Here is a 14307-nt window from a genome sequence, read left to right on the forward strand (position 1 = left end):
CATTTTGGAGACAGGGCCTGGTCTGCCAGAGCCCCCAGGAGCCTTTCTTTGGATTTGCTTGTGAACCTTCAATGACTTTGGGTTGGGTGGGCAGAGCACATGTCCGTCGGCTCCTCAGGGACACCAAGTACTGCCTTATTAAGGGTGCTGGGCTGCTTTACCCTGAGGGCAAGGAAGCACGGCCCGCGTCCTTCCTCTGATCAGCTGAGTCCTGAGCACTCCCCCTGGCCAGTGCCTGGAGGCCCTCCTCTACACAGCTTGTCCCCAGGAAGGGACTCCTGACCCTGGAGCCAAGTTGGGGGTTGTCCCAATGTAGGGGGCTTGCTCTGGACCTGGCTCTGTAGCAGATCTAGCTGGAACCTCTCACCAACCCTGTGCCTCAGGCAAGTCACTTCAGGGTCATCTTGAGGTCAGATGGAATCCCGCATGTGGGGTATCTAGCCTGTCCTTAGTCAATGTGGTTATTGGTAGCACGGGGACACCCCTATTCCCTGGGCACAGACCCCACCCATGGCCATACCAGGGGTCAGCAGTGACCTTTCTCTCTTTACCTGAGCCTCACTCCTCACAGCTCCAGGCTCACCCACTCATTATCTCACTGGGTCATCACCGTGGAGCTCTGAGGGACATATCAGTGACCTCATGTGTAGAGAACATTGAAATACCCAGAGGTGAAGGGACCTGCCCACAGCCACCCAGCCTTCCACTGCATCAGAGGGCAGGGCTCTGGCTCAAGAAAACACACTGCTTCCTTCTCCCTCCCTCAGAGGGTGGATTCCAGAAAGACCACCTGCCCACGCGGGGGGCAGGGAGGGCACTGATCCCCAGGTATGTGCAGGCTTACATCAGCCCACGCTGCCTCTGGCCTGTGACACCTCCCCTCTCCCAAGCCTTGGCACCGTTCCCGCCATGAGCCCCGGCAGCCTGAGCACATGATTCCAAGGTGAGATCTTGAGGTGTAAAGAAAGTCATTTTCCGAGAGCCTCCCGGAGGCGCTGCCTGGCGGTGGAAGGGGAGAGCTGGCCTTTGTAGGTGGACAGAACAGAAAGCTGTCCAACATCACACTTTTGTGGCGGAGGATTGTTCCAGAATGGAGCGCTGCATATTTTTGTGATAATGCTGTTTTTGTTGTCAAATGAATGCGGCAGTGTTCTTCCCTGTGGAGGACGGATTCGTTACAAGTTCACAGAACTTTTTCAGTGGCAGCGAAAAATAGGTGCTTGTCCTCAGCAGTGTGTATTAGGCCTGGAGACGGATTTGCCAGGAGCTGGGTGATTTGTGAGTTCCCCGAAAGCTTACCTTTTATGACATCTCTGTGTTAAAGAGAGATGCTTAGCTTTTCCTCTTTAGACAACACAGTGGGCAGCCACGGCGTTCTCGGCTCTTCTCATCTGTCTTAAAGCTGGACTCTCCCCCGAGCACTTTCAAGGGATTCTAATTAATAACTAGTCGAAATGAGTCAGGTCGGCCTGATGGACAGGAGCGATCATTACACGCAAATATTTGAGGGTGCTTTGACAAACCAACCAGTTGATTGGCAGATCAACTTATATGTCCCCTAATTTTCAAAATCTTTCTTCCCAATATGTAACAAACTCCTCTGCTCTGGGAAGCACGTCCCTGCGAAGGATCCGTCATCTGGAGGATGCTTCTCCCTCTGTGTCTGGCACTGGTGTGTTTTTTCGTAATCTCTGAGTGGCAGCCCCTGCGTGGCGAGGGATGCGTGCCACAGTCAGCCACATCTCTGATGGCCCTGAGCCTGAGCCCACAACCTTACCCATGTCCCTGGTCCAGCCTGAGGTCACCTGCTTCCTTCCCCACGTCTCCAGGCACGTGGGTGCTGCCTGTTCTTCCGTAGCCCCCAGCCCCACGCCTCTGCCACAGCCCTCAAGCACACCATCTGGACCACAGGGATGTCCTTCTGGTCTCCTTGGAATCTAATTCTGGAGAAAGATGCCCTGACTGGGCCAGCCCCAGGCTAGGAGCCGCTGCTTCTGTGTTTCCCAGCCCCTGGGCCTGCCACGATCCAGCTCTCACCCCTCTGTGCTCCAGAAGTCTGTTTGGAGGCTTGTCTTTGGACTTCCTTTAGGGTAGAGGCTTTGAGGTTTTGAGTGGATCTTCTTCTAAGCTGTAAATCCCTAGCACTCGGCACATCACTGGCTCACAGTAGATGCTCAGTAAGTGCTAAGTGACTGGTTTAGCATCTTTATCCATTCATACACCTGGGATTTTCCGAGCTGCTGGATTGTGCACAGAGGTGTTTAGGTAATAAAGAAGTCCTCAAGACAGCAGCTCCTATTTAGTTGGCGCGGAGCTAGCTGTGGCTTGTGTGTCTGGTGGTCTCCTTGCTCTGGCCATCTGTCAAGGGAGGGTCACACTTGCCTATGTGGTAGGGCAGCAGGCATGGCCTGACCTATGTCCATTGCCCTGCCCTGTGAATTGCCATGAGGGGGCTGTTAGGGGGAAGCTGTAGACAGAAGGAAGAGGTGGTAAGGACAGAGAGTGCTGGGCAGGACCAGGCCACCCTGGAGGGCGGGGACAAGACACTGAGGGCAGGGCTCATGTGAGTTGAACCTGGCAGGTTTGAGTTATCAGGGAACAGCACAAAGAAGTCAGGGAGGGCGCTGGGAGAGTGCCTGTGAGAGCCAGTTGCTGTGGCCTCTGCCGGCCCAAGGCCCTTGCCCAGGTGCATGCAATGCAGAGGGCGCGAGCTCACGTGCCCTGCTCTTCTCCACACCAGCTTGATCAGCAAAAATGCTGTCTCCTGCATTCATTAGCAATAGCTGTTGTTCTTTCACAGTAAAATTGCATTTATTTATTCTAGTGAAGTGGTCCTCCGCCATGGGGATTGGATCTGTGACAGCCAGCATTTTAATGAGCAGCAATGGTTGCACTTTTAAATGAGGCAGGAAGCCCTACCTTTGCTTTCATCCGGGGCCGTGGCAGGAGCGGACCTCTGAGTAGTGACTCTGCGGGCCTTGCCCTTGCTGTGTCACATGGCTCTGCAGGCTTGTTGCTGGTCAGTGTCAAAAGAGTCACCAGCCAGAGCCTTCGCACACCGGTTGGCAGCCTAGTCACATACCTAGAGTCACCTGGGGAAAGGCAGGTGCAATTCAGATTGACAATCTAGAAAGGAACGTTTACCAACATTGGCTTCCTATGTCTGAATATTAGAGATGCATCGTGTTCTCTGAGGTTCAATCAACACAAATTTACTCAAGAAAAATATCTTTTGAAACAAATTTAGTGTTCATGTACCCAACCAGCCTGTCCTGGGCACCCTCTGCAGTCTGAGCCCCGTCTGAGGAATGAGAGAGAGAGAGCAATGCCTCTCTGCTGGGTCTGCCCATCCCAGCTGAGTTAGGGTAGGAACACTGTCAGGTAAAGTGGGACCAAGGCTCCGGCATAGGCAAGCAAGGAGGCAGTCCTTGGATGGGGGCTTCACTCCCCCCAATCCAGCTTACCCTACCCAGGCGTCTCCCTTGCTTCACTCAGTTGGTGGAGACATTTATGTCTCCTGGACCACATCCCACCAGTCCCCAACATCAACCCTAAGATTAACACCTGGACGATGAGAATGGTCTTTGGACTTGGTAGGGCAGCAGCAGGTACACCATGGAATTCCCCCTCTGGTTGAGCAAAGGGGATGGACGCCTCTCTTCAGCCTATAGACTGTTTCTCTCCAGTTTCACTAGAAAAGGTGGCTCAGTGAGTGCACTGTGCAATCACACCTCCAAACACATACGTCCACAGAAACACGCCAAGGAGCGGACTGTGGCAACATGCCTGCAGGAGTCCATGAGGAGTTCATTTCTATTTCCCTCCAGGAAACACACAGCAAGAATGTCACTGCAGAGAAGTGAAGCCATCAAACTAGGTCTATCGCTTTTGTTTTCTATGCCAACTGGAAAAAGACTCTGATGTTGGATGACTTTTGGTGGAAAGCCCTGATCCTGCTGGAGGACAGAGCGCTCTCGGTGCCATGCCCAGGAGACCCCGGATCTCCACCCCCACTCTTGTCTTACAGACCAGGCCCTGGGTCCTGCGCAGGCTGGCCTTACTTTAGAAGGTGGCTGAGCTCCGCATGGCACCCGTAGACCCATGGGAGGAGACCAGAGGCAGGGCCAGCAGCTGGGGGCAAGAGGCCTGTGGGCCACAGCTAGGGCTGGACCCCACTTGGTTAGAAGAGAGCAAGTGAAGCAGGGTGTCACTCAGACCTGGGGGTGTCACTCAGACCTGGGGGTGTCACTCAGACCTGGGGGGGTGTCGCTCAGACCTGGGGGTGTCACTCAGACCTGGGGGGGGGTGTTGCTCAGACCTGGGGGGTGTCATTCAGACCTGGGGGTGTCACTCAGACCTGGGGGGGTGTTGCTCAGACCTGGGGGGGTGTTGCTCAGACCTGGGGGGTGTCATTCAGACCTGGGGGTGTCACTCAGACCTGGGGGTCTCACTCAGACCTGGGGGTGTCGCTCAGACCTGGGGGTCTCACTCAGACCTGGGGGTCTCAGACCTGGGGGTGTCGCTCAGACCTGGGGGTGTCACTCAGACCTGGGGGTGTCACTCAGACCTGGGGGTGTCGCTCAGACCTGGGGGTGTCTTGCTCAGACCTGGGGGGGTGTTGCTCAGACCTGGGGGTGTCGCTCAGACCTGGGGGTGTCACTCAGACCTGGGGGTGTCACTCAGACCTGGGGGTGTCGCTCAGACCTGGGGGTGTCACTCAGACCTGGGGGGGTGTCGCTCAGACCTAGGGGTGTCACTCAGACCTGGGGGGGTGTCGCTCAGACCTGGGGGGTGTCGCTCAGACCTGGGGGTGTCATTCAGACCTGGGGGGGTGTCGCTCAGACCTGGGGGTGTCACTCAGACCTGGGGGGTGTCGCTCAGACCTGGGGGTGTCACTCAGACCTGGGGGGGTGTTGCTCAGACCTGGGGGTGTTGCTCAGACCTGGGGGGTGTCACTCAGACCTGGGGGGGTGTCGCTCAGACCTGGGGGTGCCAGGGGGCTCACAGGTGGCCCCATGCTGGACGTGGCAGTGGCGCAGGCTATGGCCTGGCTGAAGGGCACTGGCTGCTGTGAGCGTGAGGACCCTGGGACTGCTCTAGGACTTCCCACTGGCAGACGGCGGCAGAGCAGATGGAAACATGGCTGGAAGTTGCAGCTGCGTATTTTTGACACTTCTAGAACAATTCCAACAATGCCCCTTTTTTCTTGGAAGTTTTTGAGGGATGATGTAAAGCCTGCCCCTCGCCCTCCCAACATGCGGAGAGTCTGGTACACTGGACGTTTTCCCAAGGCCAAGCAAACGAGGCAAAGCTGGCCTTGGGCAGAAAGCATCAGATTCCTGGAGTCAGGACTGGACTTAGGTTGTGGGTGGGAGAGAGTGTCTTGGGTGGCAGGGGGCAGAGGCTATGATTTGGGGGGCTCAGACCCTCTTTGGTCCTTGGTGCCTCTGAGGTGAGCTGAGGGGCTCATAGTGCGTCTTGGGAGCCTGCCTTCATCCTCCACATTGCAAGGGTTCTGTGACACTCAGAGCCCCCTGCAGGGCCCCAACCCCAATGGGCACCGAGGACAAGGGAGGTGGCACACCCCTGGGATATCTCCCCCAAGCTCTCAGAGGGTGGACGTTGAGGTCAAGAAGGGTCCGAGAAGCTGGGCTGGGGATCCCAGAGCCGTGCCTTAGCTGAGTGTGCTGCAGGGACCCTGAGTGTGGGCAGAGGGTCCTGCAGGGACCCTCAGAGGCAGCCCAGGGGGACAAAAGGCATAGCCAGGAATTTAGTGCAGCCAGTTCCTAAGGGCTCAGGGAGGCAGAGAAGGCGGGGGCAGCCCTGGATCCCATTGCACTCTTCTGTGGTAGCGCACTTTGTGGCAAATGATTTACCTCTCTGGGGCTTGGTTTCCTCGTGTACAAAGCGGATCTAGAACAGACTCCTCCTGGGAGTGTGCAGAGGGGTCAGAGGTCCCTGTTCATGCTGAGCAGGGCATCTGGCATGGACCCTGCTTTATGGTGGTGCTTCTCCAAGGAGCTTCCCTGATGCAGCTGTCCATACCACCCCAAGCTGGAGCCCCTGCAGGGGAGCTGCTCATGGGACAAAGATTTGTTTAGAAAACCTGACAATGACTGTCACTACCTGAGAAGTGGATACGCCCTGCACCAAGAGGCGAGAAAATCATTAAAGTGCCCTCTGGGGCTGGAGCAGACCCTGGCCCTCGGAAGACAACTGGTTCAAGTCACTGGGCTCCTAAAGTCCACAGTGATGGTAAGGGCACAGACGACAGACTCAACAGTAAGGAAACCAGAGACATTTGTACTCCCCAAAATGAGTCCCTCTGGCCGGCCGTGGAGTAGTTAGAGAGGCACCTTGTGTGTGCTTGGGCTGGGGGGTGCTGAGGGCAGGGTGTGCATGGATCTTTGTCGAGCAGCTGCCCATGAATACCTTCCTAAAAGTCGCCAAATATTTAGGAGTCTTGCTGTCTGTTGGCAGAATGCGTGGTTGAGGAAGTGGATACTTTTTTTCCTGCCTTTGCAGAATTATTTTTGAAGGTTTCACCCCCTTTCCAGGTGGCTTGAGGCCTTGGGCAGGTGGATAAGGCTCAGCCAGACTCCTTCATGTCAGGGCGGCCTCCCTCCCACCCGCCCCGGCTGCAGCGGCTCCTTCCAGCCTTTCTTTCCTACATTAGAGAAAGTAACAGCTTTGCTGATGCTTGGATGGTAAACAAGGAACTGTGAGACTTGGCAGAGGGCGGCAGCGTGAGACTCTGAAGCCTGATGATTCAGAAACATGATGCACTTCCCTCCTGGTCGTAGTCCCTGTGCTTGGAGGTCGCTGTGATCAGGAGAGAGTGGCAGTCTGTGCACCCCCCCCCCACCCGTGCTTTCTTATTCATGTCATCGGGCCAGCCCACTGTCTTTGCAGTGGGGGGCAGAAAGGGGAGCCCAAGAGAACACATCCAGGATGGAGGGATGTGGCCTGCGTTGTGATCTCTCACCACAGAACTTCTTCAAGACACTTGTCCCCATTATTTAATTACATGAAGTATCATCATGTGTGACCCTGCTTTAGAGAAAATTCCATGCATCCTTTAAAAGTTCGGATTTTAGGTACGTTACACGTGTAGAAATGTATATGTAAACATTTTTAAATAAAATGCAAATCTGCATCTGAGCAACAAGGGAAGCTTACAAATACACATGCCGCTCAGCAACGTAAGTGCTGCCCACTCAGATGCTTGCAATGCTTTTAGCCCTGGGTGTGCGCGAGAGACATTTTGCTTTTGTCTGAGTTTGGAAAGACTGGCCCATTCTGTCCATCTCGGAAATAACTGGTTTCCCTGCAGTGGAACAGTTCCAACGGGCTGGTTCTCACACCATAGACCTGTTTTCTTCTTCGCAGAGTTGGAGCCCACAATTACTTCCCCATCATCTCTCCATATCCAGAGCCACCAGGTTGAGCCTGCTCTGGCCACCCCCTTCAGGAGCTCCTGCCTCCTTATCTGAACTCGCCCGCCCTCCCTCCCGCCTCTCTTGGGCTGACTTTCCCTATTCCAGGTTGTCACAGCCGCTTTCCCAGGGTTTCCCAGGGTTTCCCAGGGCGGGCTGGGCTTCCTTCCTGTTCAGCTCCTGGAAGCAGAGTGGCAGCAACTGTGCACTCTGGGGACCCACCTGCCCAGCGCCAGCTCAGGGACCAGGCCACCCCCAGAGACCCAGTTCTCCCTGCAGGAAGGATGTGGACAACTGTCCTTCCAGGTGTTTTATGGAACAGAGAACCCAGTGGCCTCTCCCTAGGATTGGAAGAGATTTCAAGGAATGAAGGATCCAATGTCACTGAGGCCCTCAGTAAAGTGCACTTCTGGGCTCCCCCTCCCTGTGAGCAGGACCCAGCCACTAGGAACACAGAGAGAGGAAGTGAGCCCTGCCTGAAGGGATTACCACCTCCCTGGGGGAGCAGAGATACCACCCAAACCCCAAGCAAACCAAGGTGAAAGGCCATGCAGATGGCTTTCCCCAGAGGCCCGGCAGGGGGACTGGGCGGCCATTCCTGCTGCTCCTCCTTGCTCTACAACCTGTGGAGAAGCTCTCCAAGCCTCAGCGTCTTCCTCTTAACAATGGTCTCCTCGCCTGTTGGGACAGTTGGGAGATGAGGCGGAGCAGCCCCGGGCACTCCAGGGGCACTGTGAAGCTCAGCCCTCCTTCCAGCTTGTGCAAGGAGGCTGCGCAGCCCTGGACCCGCCCTCATGAACCACCCCCCAACCCATGGCCCTCATGTGCTTCTTTCACATTCTCCAACACTCTGCTCAGTGTCACAGTGACCATTCCCACTGGGGCCTTGGGAGGAGGTGTACTCGGGGACAGGTATAGTTTAGGGAACAGGTAGTTGTCTGGGTTTTGCTCTACTTCTGTACTTAGAGAAACTGAAGTTGTGGTTTCATGAACCACAAACGAACAAAATACATAATCTATTTGCAGTACCATTCTTCAATTATTCTTTGTTTAAAAAAAATCTTATTCAAAGTTAGGTTTTTAATGATCTGTGTTTGATCAGGGTTTTGTCGATTGCTTTATTCATTTATTTATCCAGTTGTTGACAAAATGCCCTCCTGAATTCATGCCAGGCTGGCTTTTCCTTGTGGTTTGACTTGAGCTTGCTGCCTCTGCTTGCCGCCCTGCTCCAAAAGCTGCTACTTACCACCAGGTTTATTTAACTGCACTGAAGAATAGTTTTGAACATTTGTATCAACCCTCCTGAGAGAGTGGAGGCAATGTCCACACCTGGCTTCTCCCCTTTCTTGGCCTCAAGCAAACACAAGTCACACTTTCCAGAATCTTCCCTGGGTCTTGTAAAGTAAGAGCAGTGGACTCTTGTAATACGCTACTACAAAAAAAGCAGTTCAACTATCCCCAGCAATCCCCAGTGACCACCTCCTGCCCAATACTGAGTGCCCCTCTACACCACTAGTGGGCTCTATGTTATGTGGGGCTTCACAGCACCCCAGAAACCCTCCATGATTTCACAAGTTATTCCACAGATTGTCTCCCCATTGTTTTATACAGGTTTCCTAGGAGATACTTCTTTCCTAGTAGTGGCATCTTATTTTCTATGCAGACTATCACATCATTTGAGACTAAAACCTTATTCTTTTTTCCTTTCTAATTCCTATGTATTTTATTTATTTTTCTTATCTTATTATATTGGCTAAGATTTCCAGCAAGATGATAAATATGAGTGATGAGAGCAGATATCTTTGTTTTGTTCTTCTTATTGGAGAAGGAAGCAATCCATCTTCCACCATTAAGATTAATTTTAGCTATAGATTTGCACAAGCAGATTTAAAATCGCTTAGTAACCACAACTATTTCTTTTGCTTCTTTGGCTTCAAACCTATTTCATGAGTCAATTTTTAATTTAACAATATAGTGATTTTATAACAACCTGTTATAATTTGTACTGTAGAGTCTTTATTGTGTTTGGTTTAAAATAACTAGCCTTGCCAGGACTCAGATAACAAGCAGTCTGTTTTGGTAGAAAACATCATGTACTGCTTTAGCTATTTTAAAACAGCAACAATCAAAACATGATTCCTCCCCTCATCAGTGCAAGTATGCACTCCCAGCTGAGCACGGTGTCCATCCACAGGTGGACAGAAGCCCACTAGCCCCAGTACCGACCACTCACACAGGAACATGAGCACTGTGTCCACCAACAGAATAGTGGGTAAAAAAACAAATGTGGTCATGAAAGATTAGTTTTCTGTAAAGTGTTGGCACATTCTGCATCATGGATGGACCTGAAAAACATGACACTCCGTGACAGAAGCCAGTTGTAAAAAGGTCATATGTTGAGTGAACCCATTTAGGTGGATTGTCCAGAACAGGGAAATCCACAGAGATGGAAAGTAGCTGAGTGTCTCCAGGCCAAGGTGGAAGGGCAAAGCTGGGAGCCAATGGGTGTGAGGCTTCCTTTGGGATGAAAAAAAGTTCTAATATTAGATTCTAGTGATGGTTGCAAATTTGGTGAATATACTAAAAAACTGTTGAACCATACACTTTAAACAAGTGAATTTTGTCATGTCAATTATACCTTTAAAAAGCCTTTTCCTTAATTAAAAAAAAAAAATCTAACATGAGAGCCAAGTGAATGGTCAGGCTGGATACTGGTGGCACTGTGAAACAGGGTGCCCCAGCCAGGTCTCACGGGGCAGGAGCAGCAGACTGTGGGGGTCTTAGGAGCTGGACACCAGGCATCGGGGCCTATCAGGGGTCTCACTTGGTGGGCTGGCAGCCAGAGACCACAGCAGAAGTTGGGTCTGGACGCTGTCTGAAGCATGGACACCCGGAGTTCTCCAGGAGACTGACACTGTCTCTTCTTCTTTCTTTTTCAGACTATAGCCCTCGTTTTCCCTTGGTGAGTACGAAGCTTTTTTAATTTGTTTTCACTGTATAGTTAACTGGCTATAAGACTGTGTGGGGTTCCACTGAGGGGCTCGTTTTCCTGAGGAAGAGGGCCTCATAGTCGGTGAGTGACATTTTGCTCCACGCCTCGACGTGGGCCAGGGGGCTTCACGCTTGTAGTCGCATCTTTTTTTACCTTTGGCTCGGCTGCTCCGGATCCTGAACTGTGTTGTTGAGAGCACCCTCTGCACGTGCTTCCTTTCTCTGACTCATGGGTACTTTCCAAAGGGCTTCCCTTATCTCCGTGGCACACATTTGACGCCTATTAGGGTACACGGAGGTGCATAATTGCACGGGTGGTAATTGCTTCTTAAATTGATCTGCTGTGGGGAAAACTGCTGAAAAGGAGATTTTCTGGATTGCACGCCTGGTAAAAACCGTGTCGCTGTCACACATTTTATGCCTTTGGGGGACCAGGCCACAGCAAAATTCCATGGCTTTGATGTCCTTAGAAAGGGAAAACTTTAAACACCATAGCTGTTTTGTGATCTATTTAATCAACTTAATGCTGTTCCGTTTCCTGCAGAAAGCCAGGGAAGGAAATCTGAGTGTCCGCAGTGTGCGCAAGAGGCGCATGGAACCCTCTCGACCCCTACCCAGCACCATGACCCTGGCCACTGGGAAGCTTTATTTCCTAAATGCATAACCTTATTTGAGATTTGCTGTGCCCCAGAATTATTTTGAGGCCAATGGCTCAGCTCTTTTGTCCTGGCTGCCCCCTCTTATAGGCAGAGGCCCTTTACAGCACCATTCCATCTGGGCATGAGTGTTTGTGGCTATTCCTGGTGTCACCAAAGGCGTTTCGGTTGCCTGGATATCTCTCCTTACTTCAGTAAAGAAATGTGAAATATAGTGAAAATTTTATTGAGTTAGAGAAGAGCTACCTACTAAACTGGTTTTGCTACCATTGTTGGCACCTGTTGCACCATGACTGGGTGTCATCCATTCTGAGTGGCATACTCTGCTTGGGTAAACGTTAATGGTGGGATCAAAGAGGAGGATCTTACTGGAATAACATTTGTGGGATGGAGACATAATTACACAAAGTCTGCAATCCCTGTTGCCTCAGAGTCCCAGCCAGAGGTGTTGGCTTGTCCATGATGGCTAGGACGCATATTAAACATGATGCTCATCAAAACCGTGGATCCAAGTGCTTTGAGAATGCACCTCCCAGGCTGGAATGAAATATTTGAGGGTCAGACCCCACAAATGCATCTCCTTCTGAAGCCCAGGGGGCCTATTCTGGCTTGTTCCCAGCAAGACCTTGGCACTGCTCGGCTCCCTGTTCTTGCTGGCCCTCCACTTGCAGCCTTGCCTTCCACCGGTTCTAGGAGTTCCAGCCTCTTGGCCAGTGGACCCACTGCTGGGCAGTGAGTCAGCAGCTCTCCAGCTGAGAGATCCTATGACAGGTACTGGCTCAGTCCCCTCCTCCCCAGCATGTCTCAACCCTGGCTAGAAGTTTAGAAGTTGGGGCCCTGCCCAGACGCACCTATGTCCAGGAGCTGGCTCCGGTGCCTCCTGGTCTCTACCCGAGATGCGTGGTAGCCAGAGCAGCTCTGGGCAGCACCTCCTCTCCTCCCGGCCCCATCCCTGGCCACTATTTCAGTTCTGCTTAGGGAACTGCTGAGTTCCTGGATTTAAATTGCTTCCAATTTCAGGAATCTTTGTCTTTGGCATGAGGAGCAGATATTTGAAGTGTGGGCCTCCTGCCCACTGTACCTCATGCTGCCTTCATCTGGAACCAGTTACTGGGCTGCCGGGAGGACAATCTGGCTGGTCTTTTAACCTGTTGCATTTCCATTGCTAACCATTTTAGACTTCCCAGAGCCTCAGGATGTCAATTAATAGAAGGAAATATATTTCTAACTTGTGGGATTAGAGACTTACTTTTGAGTCAGTGAGAACTACATAAGAATCCCTGTTGGGCAGGGCAGGGCAGCCTCCTGTGATTGGAGACATCACAAGCCAGGAGCCAGGTAGCCCCTTGCTGAGTGAAAATGCCATCACATGAATGAGTCTCTGGTTGTGATATCTAAATATGTGGCCCAAGGTAAGCATTTAATAAATGCCAGCTACTATTATTACTGCTATTCTAATTCTTAACCTCATCACAGAATTAAGACAACTGTTTTTAACTTTTAAAGGAGGCATTTAACTGGGCTGTTGTGTATGTGTCCCCCCTTTTGTGGATATCAGAGTTCCCTTTATAGAAATAATCCCTGATTTTTTCATTAAAAGCCCAAATTAATATTTGACTTTCAAAAAATGAATCAGATTTTTTCCTTATTGAGTCGAATAAGGAGTCTTTAGCCACGCCCCCATTCTCAAGCTTCTTTTCCTTTTCTTTTCCTTGCGTGTAACCATGTGCTTGTAGAAATGCCACTGTCAACTGCTCACATTGGGTTTCAAGTGGACTGAGTTTCTTTCAACCGGAGAGTGCTCACATCCCTGGGGGTTTCCGTGGCTCAGTGTTTCATGCAACGGAATTTAAAAACTAATAATTTATGGAAGACACACAATTGCAGTTAAATATTTCCTGCAAACTCTTTAAGGTCTTATATTTTTAAACCTAGGGGTATCCACCATTAGGTAAAATTAAATGATATTGTAAGTTGACTGTTCCTCTTTGGTTCATGGAAATAACAAAGGAACAAAAAAAAAAAAAAAAACCAACTAAATTAAAGCACAACTATTAGGCCGCCATGGATTTTTATTTTGAAGTTTAGTAGGACGGTCACCCACCAGCTGCCCTTCAGTGGTGCGCTGTGATTCCTCCTCTGTCACTTTTGGTACCTGCCCGGTCATTTTTCTTTCTTGCTGTGGGTGTGAATGGCTACCACGATAGGAAAAAAAAGAATCTGTAGTTTTTAAAATTAAGCTCCTGGGCCTAGTATCAGTCTGACGGGGCCGGTGAGCAGGCTAGCTGGCTGTCTGGCTGTGCAGCTGGGGAGACGGGCTTCAGGTGGCAGGACAGGAGGCCTGTGCCCTGGGCTGGCCTTCAGGTCACAGGAGCGAGAGAGCTGCTGCAGGTCATAGGAAGAGGGATGGTGTGCCCCTCTGTTGGTGCCATGGAGCCCTGGGGCACCCACTCGGAGCCACTGTGCTTCTTCCCATAGTGGGAAGGTCCTCCCAATGACTACTCCCGGGAGAGGCGGCAGGGGAAAGAATACCTCAGGAAATGAGGTGACCCGCAGACAAGTCCACATGCGGCTCCGTTTCCACCCCCCTGGGAAAGATTCCGCATTCTTTCAAGAAGTGCCTCCAGCAGGGAATCATTGGTCACAGAGGGAAGGCCTGGTGCTCAAGCGCAGTTTCCACTTGGAGGAAATGGGAACAGACTCCCCTTATAAGCCAGCCTGCTCACTGCCTGTGCAGCAGACCCGGTTCAGAGCTGGGGTTCTTCTAGAAATCCTTTTGAGTGGACCAGGAAACATGGATTCGCCAAGGCCAGGATGTCTCCCCAGCGTCACCCCAGCAGTACAAGAGGTAAAAGGGGATTTTCTGGTTACTCTGAATTTATATCATGCTTGCTTATAATTTCTAAGGTATCCAAAAATTCGGTTAAAGACTAACATCAAGAAGCCTTCATTAAATGAACCTTTGGCAACCACTTCAGCTGACTTTGCCCAACTTGTGCAGGAAATCTGGGGTCTATGTTTCAGGAAGCCATTTCTAATCCACCATAGCTCAGCCAGGCGTGCACGGGGGATGGCAGGAGGAACTTGCTTGGGCCTGCTGGGTTGTCAGACAGCCAGGAGTCAAAGGTTAAGTCACCTCTCTAGAAAAACAAACCTAACAATTGCAGAGGCCCTCGGCTGGCTGGACAACCTGTGGAAATCCCACCCATGGAAAGCTGGACCTT

At 51.5% G+C, this 14307-nt stretch overlaps 1 protein-coding gene across 6 annotated transcripts in view; it reads left to right on the top strand.

Moving 5' to 3' along the window:
• PTPRE (protein tyrosine phosphatase receptor type E) overlaps positions 1 to 14307 on the top strand; it is a 128664-nt gene that overhangs the window by 44216 nt on the left and 70141 nt on the right. For 4 of the 6 annotated variants that reach the window (XM_081267990.1, XM_081267989.1, XM_081267994.1 and 1 more), the window contains exon 2: positions 10376 to 10398. The exons of the other annotated variants lie outside the window; for them this stretch is intronic. In XM_081267990.1, coding sequence (XP_081124116.1) covers positions 10376 to 10398 — 23 coding nt within the window. The remainder of the gene's footprint in view (positions 1 to 10375; positions 10399 to 14307) is intronic. 6 annotated transcript variants of the gene reach the window in all.

This window comes from Spermophilus citellus (genome assembly GCF_964194105.1).
Source record: "Spermophilus citellus genome assembly, chromosome: 15".
NCBI classification, from domain to species: Eukaryota; Metazoa; Chordata; class Mammalia; order Rodentia; family Sciuridae; genus Spermophilus; species Spermophilus citellus.